Here is a 20757-nt window from a genome sequence, read left to right on the forward strand (position 1 = left end):
AAACTATCCCCTTATGTGTTTTTTCCTTTTTCTGACACAAAAGGTCAAGACTATCCCCTTAGGTGTTTTTCTCCTCTTTGTGACAAAAAAAGTCAAGACTAACCCCTTGGGTGTTTTTTTCTTTTTCTGACAAAAAGATGCAAGACTTACCCCTTAGGTGTTTTTTCCTTTTTCTGACAAAAAAGGTCAAGACTAACCCCTTAGGTGTTTTTTCCTTTTTCTGACAAAAAAGGTCACGACTAACCCCTTAGGTGTTTTTTTCCTCTTTGTGACAAAAAAGTCAAGACTAACCCCTTAGGTTTTTTTACCCCTTTTCTGTCAAAAAAGAGAAAAAAACAAACTTACCTCTTAGGTGTTTAGTTGTAGGCGTTGGGTGTACTCACGCAGCACCACTAGGGGGCAGAGTTTCATCACTGGTGGTAAAGTGAAGAATCAGAATCAGACGAATGTAAATATTTAAAGAAGAGCAAAGACAGACTGGGAAACATCTTTAACCCATCTCATTTTATTAAGCAAAGTATCAGAACGGTCTGAAGTTAGTGTTCAACAACCGACGACAAACAAACAGATAACTTAAGGAATGTACTGAGCAGTAAACAATACTGAGTCTGATCCAAAACCAGAGGATGAGGAGGAAGAACAGAGAGGAGGGTGAATGAAAACATGTTGAAATGTGTGACTCACACAATGCTGACGTGTGTGTGTGTGTGTGTGTGTGTGTGTGTGCCAGATGACTGCCACTGGAGGTGCCAGCAGCCAAACAGTAGTTGATATGACAGTGTTGAGTATAATGAGACATAACGAAGTAAAGCAAACTAGTTCACATCCATCTCTGCCTGCGTGTGCTGGAGCACGGCGACGATAAAAACCTAAAGTTACAAATCAGACGTTTGTCAGACAAACAGAGTTTATTAGCCCTCATAAATTAGCTCTATCAGAGAGTTTGAACTGATCAGAAACTACACTGGCCTCAAAACACAAAGTTACCAAAGTACTGGACTTCAAGCATGGGAAACAAAATTAATTGCACATCAGTTTATCAGAAAAAGCAAAATTATCTCAGAAACTAAGAGGAACTAAAATCAAAACAGCTCCCTCTACTGTGAAGGTGCATAAAAATGGGAATTAAAACTTAGAGTCACCTTTTCCTGTCTACGCTCTATCTCTATCATTGGATATGGACCAATCTCTTCTCTTTAAAAATAACATTCACGAGCATATAGAGTGAATTCATCTCTAACGTAACATATAAAAATAAAGATGGAAAATCAATCAGAGATGTTTCTCTCTCCCTGCTACTGATAACAACTCAGCATATTAACAAAAATCCACTGTACATGTCAGACGCTAAGAGATAGATACTGTCGCCTCTTCTCTGGGATTTACATCAAAAATAAAATAAAATCTTCAGTCACTTTTTCCTTTTCTCTTTTTAAAGTGAGCAGTAAAAACCTCAGAGGCTGGTGTGTCCTGCGGTGTGACAGTCAGAGGGTCCAGAGAGCAGAGGAAAACCAGGTCCCAGACAAAGCCAGGACCTCGTCCCGCCTCAGCACAGTGTCAGCGACTACTCCTCAGTTTGTTTTTTACAGTGTCCGACTCGCTCCGCTCACAGCAGCATGGACTCCTGCAGGGCGAACGCCTCCTGTGCGTGCCTGTAGTGTGGTCCTCCGAACAGCTGGGGGAGCTGTTGCCTCATGACAGGCTGCTGCTCCTGGAACTGTGTCCTGTAGTGAAGGAGGCTTTCGGGGTTGTCAGGGAACGTGAACTCCTGAACCGGGGACATCTGGGCCTGCTGGAAGCTGGGGGAGCGGGGAACGCCGCCCGGGGACGGAGGGGGCAGCTCGCTCTCTGGCGCCCACGTGAGTCCGTCGACCAGCCGCTGAGGTCCGCCTTCAGGGTGATAGTGTGGGTTTGCTTCAACCCTCCGATGCCCCTCAAACCTGTAGTCCACGGGGGCGTAGACCTGCGCGGTGGAGGTGAGCTGCTGCAGGTAGATGGGGGTGGAGCTCCCCGTTGTCTCCAGCTGAGGCCGGGCGTGGCGGGCGTTGTGGGCGGAGTTTGGTGGCGCCTGCCTGCGGTAGGTGGTGTAGGAGTTGTTCATGAGGACTTTCTCTGGGGAAGGACTGTTGTTGCGTCTTTGGGTGGTGGCGTACGCTCGCTCCCCGTACGCCACGTTAGAGGGCGGGGTGAACCGGGTCGGAGGGGGGTACGGTCTCTCCTCCCCTCGGTGGTCCAGGCTCACGCTGTACGCTGGGTGTAGTATGGGGACCTCGGTTGTTGATCTCCCTGTGGAGTGCTGCTGGGTGGGACCGTGGAACTGGCTGTGGTTGCCGGGGTAACCAGTCTGGATCCTGGCCGGACTGTTGTGAGAAACAAAAGGAGGAACCGTGTGTTTGGGCATCCTGGGCACTGACGCCACAGAAACAACGCTTCCCGCGAGGCTCGGTCCACGATTGGGACTGCCCGGGTTCAGGGACGATACGCTGTAAGGGGTCTCGCTGCGAGGGGTCCTCATTCTGGACGGAGGTCTCTCCAGCTCCAGGATCTCGAACTCTTGCTCCGGTAGCCCCGGTACGTTGTCGTACTGGGAGGCGTTGGAGCCTCGGTTGGACCCGGGGATGAAGCCCTTTGAGCGCGGCCGGCGGTGGAGCAGGGAGTCTTCAGGACTGGACGGGGCAGGCGACGCCCCCCGGCTCCTCTCCCGGGCCGCCGCTGCTTTGGCTGCTTCCAGTTTGGTCTCGGAGGGTTTGAACCAGCGCGGCGTGATCTCCCTGTGGGAGCTGGGGGCTGCGTTGGAGTTGTGGTTGGCGGTGGCGTGGCTCTGCTGCTTCCTCCTCTCCGTGGTGCTGAGCTGTGGGGTCGGGGTGGGGGCCGAGGTCGGGGTCACCCCTCTCTCAGGCGTGGTGGAGTTGGACTGCCTTTGGTGCTCGTTGGGGATCTCCCCGGACCCCCTGGAGCGAGCGTCCCTCCTCTCAGCTTTGTGGAGGCGGATGGTTTTCTCCAGCGAGTCACGGCGTGCCCGGCTCGGGGGACGGCTGTCTCGTTGACGATCCGCCACAGGACTCGGGTCCCTTGGAGGTTCCACGGGCTCGACGTGGCTCTGTCCGTTGCCCACGTGGTTGGCCCCGTCGACCGTCACCTCAGGAGGAAGCTGGCCCAGAGGCTTCTTTGGAAACTCTTCTTCTTTACCTGAAACAGCCACAGAGAGGAAACATCAGAGGAAGAGCAGAGACCGGAGGGACGGGGATGGTGGAGACACTGTGGCGCTGATTCACATCGGATGAGGAGTCACGACAGGACATGGATTCATGCAACACCACTGCCATAGAGAGGTCAAAATAAAGGAGAGTACGACATGTAGACACACCTCCACAGGCAAACGGCAACGAACAGAAAAGTCCCCGAAGGGTTTTATCCACAGCCACAGCGTGGGACGACCCAAAACTGATCAGCTACACGCCCTGTCTTTGGACTGAAGCCAAGGCCGGACCCCCAAGATCCTATCAGACTGTTTCTAGACCTTTTACTTTCGGAGGAGCCATTTTTCCTCAGCTCACCTGGATTAGAGTCCTTCAGGAGCCACAGAATCTACTTTATCTTCACAGTAAAGACAAAAAAGTGGATAAAGCTTTAAACAATTAAAATCTAGTAAAGAATTATGAAAACAATACGTCTTTTTGTGTGTATAAAGTTGTACACATGATGTCTTATTTTTTCAAAAATTTTTACAGATTTGCAAATATTAAAAAAAAAAGAAAAAAAAATTAATGTCATATGTTTCTTGCAAAAATTGCAAACTTTATGAAATAATAAGTTGCAAAATTTTTCAAGAATTTTGAAATTTCAAAAACTTGCATTTAAAAAAATTGAAAAAAAGGCAAAAAAAATAATGAAATTTAGAATTGTAGTAAATTTGGCAAAAATTGTATCAAGTTGCAAAAAATAGTTATTTCAAAAATTAGCAAAATTCTCAAAAGTTGTCAAAATTTGCATTTATTCTTAAAATGAAATTAAAATAATTTGCATTTTTTAACATCAAAAAATCATCAGAAAATTTTGTTTTTCGTCTAAATTAAAAATAAAAAATATTTTTTTAATTGAAAGCTTTATTGCACAATTGGATGCATATTAAGTAAAAAAAATGATTTAAATAATTTGCAAATTCTTTAAGAACGTTACAAAAATCCTCAGATTTTTTTTTTTAATTAAAAAATGAAAAAATGTCCATTTTTTAAAAAGCAAAAGCTTCTTTGTACAATAGGATGCATATTTAGTTAAAAAAATCAAATAATTTGCATTTTTTTAAAAAAACATTTAAAAAATCTTCAGAATTTTTTTTTTTTTTCTAAATTGAAAAATGTTAAATTTTTTTTAGTTAAAAGCGTTATTGCACAATAGGATGCATATTTAGTTAAAAAGAAATATGCATTAATTTTATTTAGTGACAGTGTCTTTAATCATCAGTATCTTCTGTGAGAAAAACACATTTTTTTAATCTTAATGTTCTTTTGTTTTAAAGCTAAAAGGAGCCACTGCAAAGGAGTCAAAGAGCCACATGAGGCCCTAGAGCCACAGGCTGAAGACCACTGGTATAATATATAGGTTCAGACATGTGAAACATAACTCAACACTTCACGTCAAAAAGAAATAAAGTCCATTTGACAGAAAGGTGAACAGTGAGTGGACACAGTGATGGTGCTGTGGAGGACTCAGAGGGACGGTGTGGACGCAGAGTCAGGACGCGTCAGAGGGAGAAAGACTGAGCACTGTGGGCGTAAGTCAAGCAGTGAACTAATATGCACTGAATCCTCAAAGTGTCTCAGACCTGATCCAGAGTCAGGTCCCTCCTACCTGCCACAAATGTCAGAGCGATTACAGAAACCAACCGAAGCTGCCTCCACACAAACACTGAGACACAGAGAGCCAACCTGTCTCCTTCAGAGCACAGTTCCTCACAAAATGTGTCTCCACTTAAACAAGAGAAAACAGGCTTTGAAAGGGTGTGAGATTTATTTTTAGAAGCAAAGATTTTTCCACCAAACGCTGATTTGTGAAGCATCATGTACGATCAAACCATCTTTCTGCACTGACACATTCAGACTGTGCAAATGTTTTTAAATCTGGAAACTTTAAGTGTTAACTTCAATTTGTCGGCAGGCCTTTACTAAACGCCCTCTTTACTGCACCACCACCACCACCAGCGCTGTCGGGGCCAAACCAATCTCTGCTCTGCTGCGTTTCCACTTTCTGACTCTGCTGTCGAAGGCCACCACAGACGCGGCTCCCTGCAGGTATCTGATTGTTTTTACCTTCCACAGCTGGGGAGAGGAAACATTTCATTGTACTGAGGAGAGTTTCTACACCTCCTGGAGCACTTCCTGTAAAAACAGAGGCTGCCCAGTGGAGCTGGACTGGAGAGGCTACTTTTTGATTTTAAATGTGGTGAAGACTTCTCTGAGCTCACATTTTACTACGCTCTGAGAGTGACAGAAGAAAAAAGAAAAGTCAGGATGCTTCTGAAGAAGTCAGGCTTTAAAAATCAAAAGTAGAAATCATTTGTTGACATCAGACCATCATAAAGAGCCAGTGAATAATTTGGTTGTAGCTAGTGTGGAATGGTTTTTATGCAGTACCTTAAGTCAGCCACCGGGGGGCACATGTGTCACCTGAAATTCTACATCTGCAGCCACTGATTTAAAACAAGGGACTCAGAGGTTTTAAAAAAGACAAAAGAGCAGATTGTGAAAAGTTCAGGACTTGAAAGAAGCGAAAAAATATCCAGGCTGAAGGAGGAGAGCTTGTGAAGGAGAAACCAGAGTGCTGTTGGACAAACAGACGACAGACAGGACAGACTGACTGAAGGACAGATGGACAGAGACATGGAGAGGGGGGAGACCAGTCAGGATAGCCCACCGGTTACTGTTGTAGGAGGGGATGTGGCCCCCGCTCACGGCCACGTGTTTGTTGTTGTTGGCTAACATTGATCGGAAGAAGAGGGAGAGAAGGCAGATTAATGAGGAGACAGAGCAAGAAACACACTGAGGCTAACGGCTAACGGCTAACGCAGCAGCAGACTGAAGCTCTGTGAGATGTGGAGATGTTCAGTCTTATTCAACCCTGAGGAGGACAGCTCTTTGTTTTTAAATTAGTGGGGGAGTTGCCGGGTTCATGAAGTCTGTATCCATGAAATCCAGATTTAAAGGGACGTCTAACAGTCCTATTTTTTTATTATCCACTCCATATTCAGCCCATTATTGCAAAATTTATGACATTTCAACAGTTTCTTTTTTTTTTAATCAAAATTTTAAAAATTTGCAACATTAAAAAAAAAAAAAGTGCAAATATTCCTAAAACTTTGAATGTCAAATTTTTTTGAATTTGCAAAAAACAGTCAAAATTAGTAATTTCAAAAAATTGCTGAATCTTAAAATGAATTGATAAAATCCCCCAAATTTTATTTTTTTCTTTTCAAAAGTGGAATTTAGATAATTTGCAAAAAATTCAAAAATTTGCGTTTTTTTTTCAATTAAAAAAATGTGCAAAAATTCCCCAAACTTTGAAATTTCAAAATTTTATAAATTTGCAAAAAGAAGTCAAATTTTGTAATTAAAAAAAAATTGCTGAATCTGGAAAAGAATTGTTAAAATCCCCCAGATTCCATTTTTTTAAATATTGAATTTAAACAATTTGCAAAAAATTAAAAAAATTTCAACATTAAAAAAAAAATAATAATAAAAATGCACAAAAAATCCCAAAATTTTGAAATGTCAAATTTTTTTAGGTTTGCAAAAAACAGTCAAAAATTTGCTGAATCTGAAAAATGAATTTTTAAAATCCCCATTAAATCCTCTTTAAAAAATGGAATTAAAATAATTTGCAAAAATAAAAAAAAAATCAAAAAAATAAAATGCAACTTGCAAAAAGGCTGTAACAGTCATAACTTTTTTAATATCCATCCTAGCTAATTAGAAATACTCAAATCAGTGAATTATTATTATTTTTTCTAATTGCACTCTTACCTGCAGCGTCATCAAATACCATTACTGATAATCAGAGGAAAAAGGGAGTTACAATACTTGTTATGATGTATTTTGCGTTCATTCATTAACTGCAGTAAACTCTGGGTGAGACTTTGGTGAAATATGAACAGGAAGTGAGCTGTGCATCGCTTCAAAGCTGTCTCTGTGTTTCTGTTGCAGACACTTCTCCTCCAATCACCGTCAAAAGTCTTGTTTTGTTTTGTTTTGTACATCGACTGATGCATACTGTTTGACTGAGAGTGTGTGTGTGCGTGTGTGTGTGTGTGTGTGTGTGTGTTTTAGTACCTGGAGCCGGCAGTTCCAGCTTGGCCCTCCGGAGTTCGGACATGGACGCCTGCAGCTGCTCGATCACGAAGTCGTCCTCGAAGAAGAAGTTTTTGGACAGCGTGGCCTGCAGGAACTCCACCAGCTCCTCCATGGTCAGCTTCATCAGATGCTCTGAAAACACACACACACACACACACACACACACACACACACACACAGTCAGACTCTTTAAACCTAGGATAAGTGGAGACTCCGTGTGTGGAGCGCGGTCTTACTCTTGTGCAGTTTGAGGATGGTGTAGGACATGGCTGGCAGTATCCTCTCCCCCTCCAGGATGTAGATGTCCCAGATCCTCAGGGTGAGGGTGAAGGGGGTCTGAGCACAGACGGGACAAAAGGTCAGAGTTGGTTTTCTCCTCACGCTAATTGTATCTTCAAATGCTGGACAAGACTTCATCATGCATCAGTTTGAGGCTTTAAACTCAAGCAGACGACCAGTTTCTGCACATGATGTGAAGATTTAACGTTCATTTCTTCATGAACGAGGCGAAACTTGGTTTGGATTTGGAAGAGTGAAAAAAGGGACTTTAGAAACTTCTCTAACTTGCATATTTTTGCATAAATGTGAGTGATTTTCTTCCACTTTCTCTCCAAAACTCTCAGAAGAAAACACTATTCACAGGATTTTCTGACTCAGGAGGAATCAGTCCACAGAAAAACTGGAATATGAGGCTTGGACGCTGAAAATAAACGCTGCAGTGTGTGCAGGTTTGTGCTGATCCACTCACTCTGTCCAGGAAGCACTGAAAGAACCACTTCATGGTGTACAGGCTGGTGAAGACCTCCTGGTTGTCCTGCAGGAAAAACAAACCGACACCAGGAGAGAGGAGGTCAGCTCTGGATGGATTTTATGGTTATCTGCTGTTTTTATCTGGACACAGCTTTTATTCCTGCTGTAACCAGCTCCTCCTGCATTATTCAGCTGCTGCTTTCAGCACTTGTTGCATTATTAAAGCTGCAGCAGGTCTGAGCATCTCACCAGGTGTTGCTTCAGTTTGGGCATCGTCTTCTTCAGGATGCGGTCGTGATGCTCCTGGAAACGCATCAGCTTGGGGAAACCGGGGACGAAGAATCCTGAAGATGAGGAGAGAAAGACGTCTGAATGTTTGCATCCAGCTGTCACAGCTCTGCAAAACAACCATTCACTACCCGCAGCGTGTTTCGGATGTTTATCTCTGTTTGCAGTGAGCAGGAGCTCAGTGATTTTGACCTTTTTAGGAGGTTTTAGCGTCAGCTGCTCAGGAATCCTCGTGCCTTTTTCTCCATAACTTTGTCACATGTTTGTAAAGACCACCAGGGTTCAGTTAATGACCTTTCAGCTCAGTCTGCTGTGAATCAAAGCGAAACGAGGGACCTGATAATCCACAGCACACCAGGTTAAAACTTCACCCTTTGTGTTTCAGTTTTTCTTTAACCAAACATTCAACTTTTTCAGGAGCAACATGTTTCGTTTCAGCTGTTTTGGCTTTAAAACAGACAAATTAAACAGCATGGAGTGTGTGATTAACTGATTATAAACACAGCTGTCTCTGCTCTTCTTAAAAATATTTATTGTTGAACGAAAAAAGAAAAACAGAAACTTCTCCTGAGGAGGTTTCTTCTTAAAACAGATCCTCTTATTAAATTAATTTGACACTCCACTTTAATCCCTTAAGAAAAATCTGCAACAAATCCAAAATAAATTAGTTTGAAATAAGCAGTAGATATCAAATATCAAAATCAAATTTGGCATTTAGTAACATTTGCAATTTATTTCAGGGTGTCAGCGCTCGTACCGTGCATGGCGTGCTTCTGTCCCGACAGCAGTTTGACCAGAGCCCAGAAAGCGTCCTCTTCATTCATGTAGATGAGCAGCAGAGCTGTGATCTGACTCATGCCCTGACAGTATCCCACCTCCTGCAAACACACACACACACACACACACACACACACACACACACACACACACACGCAGCGTTCAGACGAGTGATGAAGAGATTTATAAAGAAATGCAGAGCAGTGTTTATTTTCTAACATCCAGAAAGTTACAGCTCCTCTCAAACTCTAAGGTTTTCAGTCAAAGTTACTTCACTCTAACTTTTCAATCTGTCATAATTAAGCCCTTTAGTTTCTGCTGTTTTACACCTCCTGATGTTTTTAAAACATCCTCTTTGACATGTTTTCTACATCGTCATAAAGTTTCAGTAACTTGAGTGAAGCTCTGTGAAATTTCTCGTTTTGTTTGCTGCTGTTTCCCCTCGATCTGTCAGGATTTGTGTATTTTTTTACTGTTTCCTTTAAATTCAATGTTCCTTCTCTTCATCAACGCCATGTAAAACTTTCTTCTTACTAACAGACTCTGCGTTGAACACTTGATTCTGATTGGTCAAAAACTCAACAACAAATCTCGACTCCAGACAACCCTGATCTAATCAAGACAAGGATCAATCCTTCATCTTCCTGTTGACACTGTAGGAAAAAAGTTTGTCTGAGGAGCTGCTAAAACCCAAACACCTCTGATATGACACCGGTTCAGAGCTCATCCTGGTCTAACCACTCATACGTAAGGTCTTTTACAGCTGCAGGAAGTAGATCCATCAGTTGGGGATGCAGAATTTTAAAGGTCCCGTATTCTGCAAAAATCACTTTACTAAGTCTTTTAGTGAAATGTGTGGGTCTTTGTCTTTCCTCCCAGCCCACAAAATGTGATATTTAATGACCAAACCTGTTCTTAGTAGATCTTGTTAATGTTAAATCCTGACCTAAAACCAGCTGTTTGGATTTTGGGGATTTGCCGACGTCAGCGATTCCCTTTTTTGACCAATCAGGAGCAAGTCTGACCTGATTGGTCCGCCCACTCTCCTCCCCTCCCAGAATGCTGAAGTTGAAGAGCCATCACTGCTCTGTTTTTGGCTGTAAACAGCCACATAGTTCCATGCTCAAGCTTCCCATCTCAGAAGAAGACAGACTAAGTGTCTAGAGTTCATTTATCAGGAAATGTTCCAGCTACACTCAGTAAAACTGAGCATGTGTGTGCTAGTCACTTCACGGCCGACTGCTTTTCCAACTTTGGACAGTCCAACAGAGGGCTAGCCAATAGACTGGTCCTGAATCCAGGCGCATTACCAACCATCCTCCAACAAACCTGGGACCCTGGAAATGTGAGTATTTTAAATGCTGTGTGCTGTGGAGCAGATGGAAGAGCTTTTCCTCAGTGTCCCCCCCTGTCTCTGTGTTAGCTTCAGGATGCTAACTTTAGCTGCAGTTAGCCTGTTGTTTTAGCCTGTAATGTTACGGTAAACGGTAAAAGGAGCAGGATACGGGACCTTCAATCCTGATCTCATCCATGAATCTGCTTTTAGATTCATCACAGGAGACACCTTCAGAAAATATTCAAACAGAAGTTTTTATAAAACACTTTTATTTCATTGGTCACATGTCCTGTGATCAGAGCGTGTCTGAGCTTCTAGCAGGGACCTTAGATGACAGTAATGAGCTGAAGGTCTGAAGGTCTTTGTTTCATCTGAGAGCGCTCTGACTGAACACAGGTGGAGGCTTTAAAAACAGAGACCAGACGGAGAGATGCTGCGTCTCAGACCGAGGAAGGTGGAGGCAGTGACTCACCGTGTTGTACATGGAGTACGCCGTGAGGACGTGGAACAGAGCCTGCTGCCTGAGAACACAAACAAAGATCAGGATCAGAGTCGGAGAAAAACCTGAAAGACTCAGGAACAGAGAAGGTGGAGGTGAGCCATCAGACGTAGCTTTACTTTCCATACCTCGCTGCAGAATAAAACCTCCTCTCCTCGTCTCCCAGAGCTCCCACTGAGTGTGAAATGTGCATATAGCAATTACCCTCTGTATCTTTGTTCTGTGCATCTATTTCTGCCTCTAAGAGCAGACTCCTGCAGCGCTCCTGCTCTCCGCTCCTCCGTGATGGAGATCTTTTCTTTGTTTCTCCTGTTATTAAGCTCCAGGAGGAGAGAACGTTAGCTTTAACTCAGTCTCTACTTTTAACCACCTTTCTTTATGATTTCCATCATGCCTGTGCTTTTACATGAACTCATTGAATGAAATTAATCTGAAAGCGTTTTTAAACCTGTAATTTGGCACAAAAGAATCTGGGGCTCCCTTGTAGCTGAATGACAAACTTGTTTACCTGATTTTTTTAATAATAAATCAGGGTGAATTTAGTATTTTGTGATTATTTTCTCTATAAAGGAAAAACAGTCAACAAGACATCCTGAATGAAAGAAATCCTGAACAAATGAGGTGAATTCTTCATTTTTGTCTTCAAATGTCATATTTGAAAGGCAGAGTCTGCAGGATTTTCTTAAAAAAATAAAATGTCAACTCCTCTGCCCACTCCTCTGTGCTTCTATACGTGTGTGTCAGTGTCTGTGTCTGCCTCAAACCCTCTCCTCAGCCTGGATGTTGATGTTTTGGTTGTATCCGGACATTTCTAGGCAAAGAGTTTGTGTAGTTTTATTAGCCAATCACTGAGCACCCAGTGCGCAAGTGACTTTGCGTGTTGGTTAGCGGGTGTTGGAAGAAGCTAATTGTAGCGGCTACAATAGCGGATGTAGCACGGAGGAAGAAAAACACATACAAAGTGGAACAAAACGGCAAACAGATAAAGTATTTTCCTTAACGAGGGTGAACCTTGGCTCAACTTTCAGGAACCTCGAGGGCAGCACATGACGAAGAGTGACGCGAGTTAGCTTCCTGCTAACCAGGTATGTGTTAAATACCGTGATTAGCTTGTGCTAAAATGCTAAGTCAGATGCACGACTCTCCCACATAGAAACGCGAAGCGACAGGTGGTTGCTGCTGAGAGTGTTCACGTCATCACGGTCGGAGGCTGTGGGTGTGGGCTGCCACTGGCACTGAGCCAAGGGGGAGGAGCTTAGTTTGAATGTTGTGCTTACAAACAAGTAAAGAAAATTCCTGCAGACTCTACCTTTCATATTTTGTTTTTGTTAAATTTAATTCAGTGGTATGAACTCAAAGCTGCTTGTAAACATGAAAATATACAAACAGAGATAAATACTGTATAAATGAGAACGTACCAACTGGTGTCTTATGGGGGGGGTTCATTATGTTTTATTCATTATCTTTGTTTTTTTTTTTGTTTTTTGTTTTTTTCTGCATGGGTGATCGTTAACAATAGAAAAGTAAAAGGAAAAATGTGTCAGAGTGGTTTAACTGATGAAATGTATTTGATGGTCTAACGATGAGTTTTATTTTTTATTTTTTGTGCTCTGTTTTGGATTTTTTTCTGGCTTTTCTGCCAGTAACAAGAGTGATAATTTCACTTTGGTTATTTTTGATGTTAAAGCTGGATATGCTGCACTCTATCCACAAGGGGGCGCCAAAGCTGACACACAGCTAAAGTTCCTGACAGGAGCTTTAATTCATGAACGTGGAAGAACTCACTTGACATCGTAGCGGTTCATGAACATGATGTGGTCTCTGTAGGTTCGGTTCACGTCCAGGTCGATCTGACGGATGTCGGGCGAGAGTCCTCGGGCTTGGGCTTTAAGTTTCTGCAGGAAAACAAAAATAAAATCAGAAAACAGTGGTGTTAAGAGTTCATGAAAACTTGAAATAAAATGTTGCTGAGTTTGTTTTCTGTTGCATCAGGTTGATTTCTTCAGCACCACAGCCTGGGGAAAACTTCATCTCAGGGTCTGAAATTTTTAAATATAAAACTGTAACGATCGACTGAATCCAAACAGGATTTCCACTTAGTAAAAACAGCTTGAAGAAGTTTGTTTGACTGCAGAGAAACTAAACTAAACAACTAAACCTCCTGGGATAACGTGACATGAGACGATCCATCACATTTTGCAGCAGCTCTGGCTCAAACCTGATCAGATCATCCCCTCTCTGTCTTTTCGCTCTCACACAAACCAAAACGTTTTATAATCGACTCAGCTTCCTCTTTCCATTTCCCGCTCTGTTTGCTTGTTTAGTCTCCGTGCCGTCTGTTCATTACTAGAAAAACTTCCACACGGCCACAGACGGCAGCGATCTTATTGATCCTGGCAGCTAAACTTTCTAATGAGGTCCAAAGTTTGCAGAACAAAAAAAGAAAAGTGTTTCTTCACAGCGGGCTGAGGCGAGCCGTGCAGACTCACAACAAACACAAAGAAGCCTCCAGACGCTGTGGAGAGGACGAGCTGAAGCAGAGGAGCTGCCGGTGGCTTATGAATCTTTATGAGGCGATAAAGATGCTCAGAGTTTATGAACAGTGAGTGTGGATCAAACCTCGTAGAAGTCTTTCTTCTCCTCTTTGATTTTGGGGACGTCGAGCAGCAGACACCACACCTCCCCTCGGAGCTGCAGAGGGATGCCCTTATAGATCCTCCGCACCAGCTGCAGAGAGGAGACACAGCAGGAGGAGTGTGTTAGAGGAGGCTTCACAGAGACCTCGGTCCACCTGGGGAGGAGGTTTTCAGAAGACGGGTGCCTCAACCAGACACAAGTTCAGTTTTTTCTCAGGGTTTAGATCCAGACAGACCAGAGGATGAAGAGAGTCTGCTACAGGAGGAGGCATGGACAGTTTTTAAAAACTCACTTTGACAGACAGGACGCCGTCTTTTTGTCCTTTATCTTGTCTTTCATCAGAGCTTTTTTTATTGTTCTATCCATTCTTCATCATTTTATCATCTCTTTTATTATTATTGTTTTATTATTCTATTAACACTTTTAATATCGTCTTTTTAGAGCCCGAGAATTAGGGCGAGGCCCTCTTGGAGCTGTTAGGATCATTATTAGATGCTAAAAAGTTAGCGGTAATCGATTTAAGAGAAAGTTATTGTTTATCCCTACTCATGTGTCATATGTCGCTACAGTCTTTCTAAGACTGTCTCGTAGCTTTTTTTAATTCTGTGTTTTATTTCTATTTTCTCTGTGCTGAAGCTTCTCTTCCTTGTTTTTATGTCCCGACTGTCAAAGCACTTTGTAAACTTCTGTTTTTAAAAGTTCTATAAATAAAGTTATACTATTATTATTATTATCATTATCATAATTATTATTATTATTATTAACTTTGTATTTATTATTATTATTATTGTTATTATTATTATTATCATTATTATTATTATTATTATTATTATTATTATTATTATTATTATTATTATTATTATTATTATTATTATTTTCATTATAATTATTATTATTATTATTATTATTATTATTATTATTATTATTATTATTTTCATTATTATTATTATTTTCATAATAATAATAATAATAATAATAATAATAATAATAATAATAATAATAATAATAATAATAATAATTATTATTATTATTATTTTCATTATAATTATTATTATCCATATTATTATTATTATTATTATTATTATTATTATTATTATTATTATTATTATTATTATTATTATTATTATTATTATTATTTTCATTATAATTATTGATTAATTTTTTTTTTTTCAATTTATTTATTTATTTTTCAGGCCATGATGTCTCAAATCTTAAAACACTTTGAAGCAAACACATGCTCAGTTGCTCAGTGTGAACAACGCACAGAGACAGTCACACACACACACACACACACACACACACACACACTGATGTGATGTGAGGAGGTGAAACTAACAGAGAAAGAAACAGTAAACTGAAAAGGTCTGGAAGTGTTTCAGCAGCAGCAGAGTCCGAAGTCTCAGACCTGAGTCGCTGTGACTCCTGTGAGGAGGATAAAGTCCTGGAGTCAGAGTGCTGAACCAGCAGAGCTAATCGCCGCCCTGAATCCTCCGTCTGTGGACATTAAAAGCAACCAGCTGGAACATTTCTACAGCTGATACCAGAGGAGTGGGGACTGTAAAAGTAAGTGTGTGTGACTCTGTGTGTGTGTGTGTGTGTGTGTGTGTGTGTGTGTGTGTGAGTCGTAAAGGGAGGGAGGTCTGAGATTAAAGGGCTGAATCCACAAAGCTGTACGGCGTAATGTGAGGGCTTTAAAAACTGAGTGCTGAGAAAAAAAAAATCATTTCTCACCTTTTTCTATTAAAGAAATAAAGGGTACAGACACAGAAATGACCATAATTTTTTCACAATGTTTCTGGCAGAGCAGACCCTTAAATTATCGGACCTTAGCGTCTGAGCGAACAGAAAAAACACAAACAAAAAGTTTGGCAGACCAGGTCCAACCCATTTCTGAGCCTGTGGATCCAGATCTTGGATTCAGCCTCTCACAGGTCTCATGGACCGCTCTGACAGGAACATTGATCTGAGTTTCTTCCTGTCATTACTTCACCCAGAATCCAGGACACATCCGTTCCTCTGCCCTGACACCGGTTATGAAGAGAAACAGCTCAGAGACGCAGCTTCATCCTGCTCTCTGTGAGGATCAGTCCTCAGCTCTGAGCTCACAGGAAGCAGCAGGTTATCACCGATAGACCAAAAACTGAAAGCTGGAGCTGGATTCATCGTGTGCGTCAGGAGGAGGAGAGAAAATATCTTGGGTCGGCTTCACATCTGCTCCTCTCCTCCTGCAGACGAAATGTTCCCAGCAGCTGGACGCAAAGAAACAAAATAAGAGATGTTTCAAGCGTGACCTGTTTCCTCTGGGCTGACGGCGCTCTGCTGACTGACGGAGGAGAGGAGGAAACCCACAGCTCCAGGAAACAAGAGACAGAGACGGAGACGGTGTCCTTCAGCCTCTCACTGTGAACATTTCTGTCAAACCAAGAGGACGCTGAGCCAAAGATGAGTCTGACTGAGCTCTAAGGGCCAGACACCCGAGGACTTCACATCTCACACACACACACACACACACACACACACACACACACACACACACACACACACACACACACACACACACACACACACACACACACACACACACAGAATCCCTGAGGAGTGCAAACATACAAATGAAGGACACGCTGCAGAGCTCCAGGCGACAACTCCACATCACCTGGACTAAAAAAAGCAAACAGCTGATGCTTCTCCACTTCCTGTCACCTCGTCCTGTTGACACTGTGGCAAAATCCTGAGCGTCAACGGGTTAAATCAGGGGTCTGCAACCTTTACTTCCTGGATTAAAGTCATTCGGGAACCCAAAACACGACTTTATCTTCACAATAAAGACAAAAAAGCGGACGTCTAAATCTGGTAAAAATGAAAGAACCAGAAGTTTTTCAAATTTATAGAATCTTAGAGGTGAGGTCGAGGTTTTTTTAATTATTATTATTTTTTTTAAAATTGCAACTATCTTGAATATTTTAGATTTTTTTTATGAAATTGCATCTCCCTTAAATAATTTAGAAATTATTTTTTTTATAAAACTGCAACTATCTTAAATATTTTAAAAATTATATTTATAAAAAATTGCAACTATCTTAAATATTTCAGAAATTATTTTTTTTATAAAATTGCAACCATCTTAAATATTTTACAATTTTTTTTTTTTTTAAAAACAAGATTTTAAAAATTAGGAAAAAATGCAAAAATTCAAAAAAGAATAGCAAAAGAAATCCTTTTTTTAATTTTCAAAAATTTGAAAAAATATGAAAAAACTGAAATTTGGGAAAAAAAATACAAAAAAAAATCACAATTACCAAAAGAAATGTTAAAAAGAAAAAAATGTGCAAAAATTTTTGAAACATGAAAATTCTTGAAATTATGCCAGTTTGTCAGATACATTGATAATGTTGCTTAGCTCATTGTTTTTTGTTGTTTGCTAGTGTCTTTCCACATATCAAGCATGTATATTAATCCAGCACGTCGTCAGTTAAATGAATCCATCCTCACAGAATTAAAATCAGTATTTTCTTCCAGATGAGTCTTTTTGTAGATGTAGTTATCTTCCCAGGGCTGTAAAACTTGAGGTTAGCCACAGGTGCATGGAAAGTTGGTGGGCTGTTGATGTTGTAGGAGGTGAAGTAGAGCGGTGGCAGGCTTTATTGACAGAAGGGATGAAGATTTAGTTCAACTAAATGTTAGCACAGGATTTTATTTAGTGTCAGTGTCTTTAATCATCAATACCCTCTGGAAGAAAAATAACTATTCTTTTCTTAAAGCTACAAGGAGCCACTGCAGAGGAGTCAAAGGGCCGTATGAGGCTCCAGAGCCGCAGGTTGAAGACCGTTGGGTTAAAAGAAACCAGGACACCTTCTCTCACCTTCTCACTGTTCTTGTATTTGTCCCAGCTCTTCAGCATCTTCAGCCACTTGGTCGTCCTCTCCACCTCCACGTGTTTTTGCTGCGGGGACACAGGAAGTGACACGTTCATAACTTTCATCTCGCCAGTTTTTCTGCAGCTGCGTTCGAGTCCGGTGGGAATTTTCTGTCACAGCAGCAGCAGCCTGACGGCTACAGGGAACAACAACTTCCGGACCGTTTGTTCACAGCTGTGTGACGCTGGAGAGACGCTGCAGATTCAGACTTCTGCAGATGTTGAACAGACGTTTTCTCTTGTGAACTCAAAGAACAGTTGTTTAATTTAAAGATAAACGGGGACATGAGGAGAGAAGCGTTGGAGAAACTCACCTTTTCCTCCACCGAGTCGTAGGATGGAAGTTCATCCTCGCTGCAGAGAGGAGGAGACAGAGACAGAGAGTCAGATGTTTTTGGCTTTTTCTGTTCAATACGAAGTGGAAAAATTCAGCTCAAAGAAAACGACAGGGTCAGTTCTCGTTCTTCTAACGGGAACATCGGACATGTCAGCGTGACACAAACAGGAAATAACACATTAGACATTCCTCAGATTCATCTCTGCTGATGTTTTCTCACAGATCACTCACAAAGTCAGGGAGTAAACTTTTAGTCTTATTTCTAGATGCACGAAGCTGAACTATACAATAAAAACCCAGATTCTAGTTTTCATACTATCTAAGGAGCAGCTTTGAGTCTGAACTGTCTCAGTAAACGTGTCTGCTCTCTTTCCAACCACGCGGCGTCTTCAGCCTTTGAGCACAGAGAGATCAGACTCTCCTTCCTGCCAGCGTCATCTCTCCTCTTCCTCGTCTTCTCATCCAGGCTCTGACCTTCACCTCGGGCTGCTTCTGTCCCCTCGTCTGTCTCAAACCCTCACGTTACCCAGAGCGGTCTCCGTCCCCGCCTCACGCTGAGGATCCTATGGCTGCTGCTCTGTGATTGTGGCTAACCGGCGTGTTTCCTGCCAGCCTAAATATACCGCTCTCACAGGCTGTTAAAGAGGCTCAGAGCCGCAGACACGCTCGCTCTCACAGCCTCTCATTTCCTGCTCCGGCCTTCAGCGCGGCGTTCAGCTGGGTGTTAGGAATAATCACAGGCTCTGGGCGAGCGCACTCACTGGACGAAGCCGAAGCGGTCCACGACTTTGTACAGGTGGAAGTTGGTGTCCTCCCAGGGCTCCACGGTGGCCTCCTTCCCCTGAGGACACAGAGAGAAACACCGTGAGGAGCATGTACAGACGGAAACCTCACCGCGCTCTTTGAGGAGAGAAAATAAACTGTAGAGAGATGAAATCAACAGTTTAAATGGGATTTTTTTTTCTAACAGAGAAGTTTTGCTGGTTCCAGTTTTGCAAACTTCAAGATGTGTTTCCTCTGGAGTGTGTGAGAGTTAAACCAGGTTTATGAGGAACGCTAATTCCCACGAACAGTTCATCTGATGACGAGTATTTTTTTTATTTAATAGGGTTGCACGAATATGAACATTTTGGCCAATAACTATATCTTATACTGATATCAATATTTGTTAAAAAAAAAAAAAATCTTGACACCTATGAGAAAAGACGACCACGGAGAGGATCAAAGGATGTAGCGCTCGAAATGACCTCGATCAAAAAAGTTCATTTGTCTGTTTTTTGGATCAAAAACAGGAAGAGAGACATAAAAGAAGAGAGTCCACTCCTCTTAGGTAGTTTTGGTGTTTACAGAGTCAGAGAAAACAAGATTATTTGGGTCTTAAAGATCGTTCAAGATGCTCTGAAAATGGCTGACAGCTAATGAGTAAATATCGGCTGATACTGATATTAATACCGATATTTCAAGCTTCCCTAATTTTTAATCCGGTAAACTTTACCCCACATTGGTGAAAATACTGTTAGTATTTTAGGGTCTCGCCCCCTTGTGGCCCAGTTGTTGACACATGCGTTTCAGTGTCCTTCTGGTTGGCAGAACACACTAAACTGCCCCCTTGGCTGATTTAATGTGACAATCTGTCCTTCTTGGAGAAACACCCCTCTCTAAAGCGCCCTCTTGAAATCCTTAACAGGCGCCAAGGTAAGGAGCCTCTTGGGAGCAAAAACCAGTGCTAAGGCACCCTCTTGGAAGCCAGACAAGCACTAAGGTAAGAAGCTTCTTAGGAACCAGAACATGCCCTGAAGTCTCCATCCACTTGAGTGTGCATTTTGGCCCCCAACAGGCCCCTTACTCGAGTGCACATTATGGCTCCACAGAGAGCACCTTAGCGCACATTATGGTGCCTAAGAGGGAAGTATATATCATGTTTTGAACAGCCAAGGGGACAGCTGAATGTGTTGTTTTGCAAAATCCCTAACAAGCACTAAGGTAAGGGACTTCTTGGAACCCAAAATATGCCCTGAAGTAACCTTAAGGTTGGAGAAACACACCAAACTGCCCCCTGTCTGTTCAAAACATGATAAACTGCCATGCTAGGCACCAAAATGCACGCTAAGGTGCACTTTTGGGAGCCAAAACACAAACTCAAGCAAAAACCCACCTTGCCAAAGTGCCCTCTTCAAGACCAAACTAGTACCAAGGTAAGGGGCTTCTTGGGAGCCAAAGTGAGTGCTAAAGTGCCCTTCTGGTTGGCAAACACACTAAGCTACCTCCTCAGGTTGGTTAAACATGAAAAACTGTCCTCTTAGTAGGCAAAAAGCAGACTTTAGTTCTCTCCTGGGAACTAAAACAATCCTTGCCAAAGAGCCCTCTTTAGAGTCAAACAAGCTAAGGTAAGGAGCTTACTGGGAGCTAACGTGCGCTAAAGTGCACTCTTCAGGACCAAAACATGCACTAAACTGCCCCTCGGCTTGTTTGAACACAATTAACTGCCCCCTCATGTGGCAGAAGACTAAAACGCTAAAGCACCCTTGAAAACACACTGAAGTTTGAACCTTACTCAGTGGGGAAAACTCGCTGTTTGTGCCTTTTTTAACCTTTTTGACCCTTCCCTTGAAAAGTGTCTGCACGCCATCCTTTCCCTGACATGTTTTAATATATCAAACAATATTTTCTGATTCAACAGGTTGATATTTTCTTTGTATGACTCTATTTTTATCTCTAGAAGATTAACATGAAGCATGGAGATATTTAAAGTGGACTTTTTCATCTACTACTGAAGGGAAAACTTTCTTAACCCTGTGAGAAAAACTCTGAATCCGAGGCTTTGAAACGGTGTTAGAGGACAGAGACCCTGAAAGAAACAAAGAGCAGAGT

At 42.0% G+C, this 20757-nt stretch overlaps 1 protein-coding gene across 4 annotated transcripts in view; it reads right to left on the bottom strand.

Moving 5' to 3' along the window:
* Nucleotides 1–517: 517 nt before the first annotated feature.
* usp6nl (USP6 N-terminal like) overlaps nt 518–20757 on the bottom strand; it is a 93685-nt gene continuing 73445 nt past the window's right edge. For all 4 annotated transcript variants that reach the window (XM_074698461.1, XM_074698460.1, XM_074698457.1 and 1 more), the window contains 12 exons: nt 18648–18727; nt 17864–17903; nt 17496–17576; nt 13616–13723; nt 12782–12891; nt 10970–11018; nt 9142–9262; nt 8346–8440; nt 8095–8160; nt 7583–7682; nt 7326–7478; nt 518–3189 (listed from right to left, as the gene is read on the bottom strand). In XM_074698461.1, coding sequence (XP_074554562.1) covers nt 1607–3189; nt 7326–7478; nt 7583–7682; nt 8095–8160; nt 8346–8440; nt 9142–9262; nt 10970–11018; nt 12782–12891; nt 13616–13723; nt 17496–17576; nt 17864–17903; nt 18648–18727 — 2586 coding nt within the window. In that variant the 3' untranslated portion in view covers nt 518–1606. The remainder of the gene's footprint in view (nt 3190–7325; nt 7479–7582; nt 7683–8094; nt 8161–8345; nt 8441–9141; nt 9263–10969; nt 11019–12781; nt 12892–13615; nt 13724–17495; nt 17577–17863; nt 17904–18647; nt 18728–20757) is intronic.

This window comes from Halichoeres trimaculatus, unplaced genomic scaffold (genome assembly GCF_033239565.1).
Source record: "Halichoeres trimaculatus isolate MK-OKI-2021-1 unplaced genomic scaffold, fHalTri1.1 fHalTri1_scaffold_21, whole genome shotgun sequence".
Lineage (NCBI taxonomy): Eukaryota > Metazoa > Chordata > Actinopteri > Labriformes > Labridae > Halichoeres > Halichoeres trimaculatus.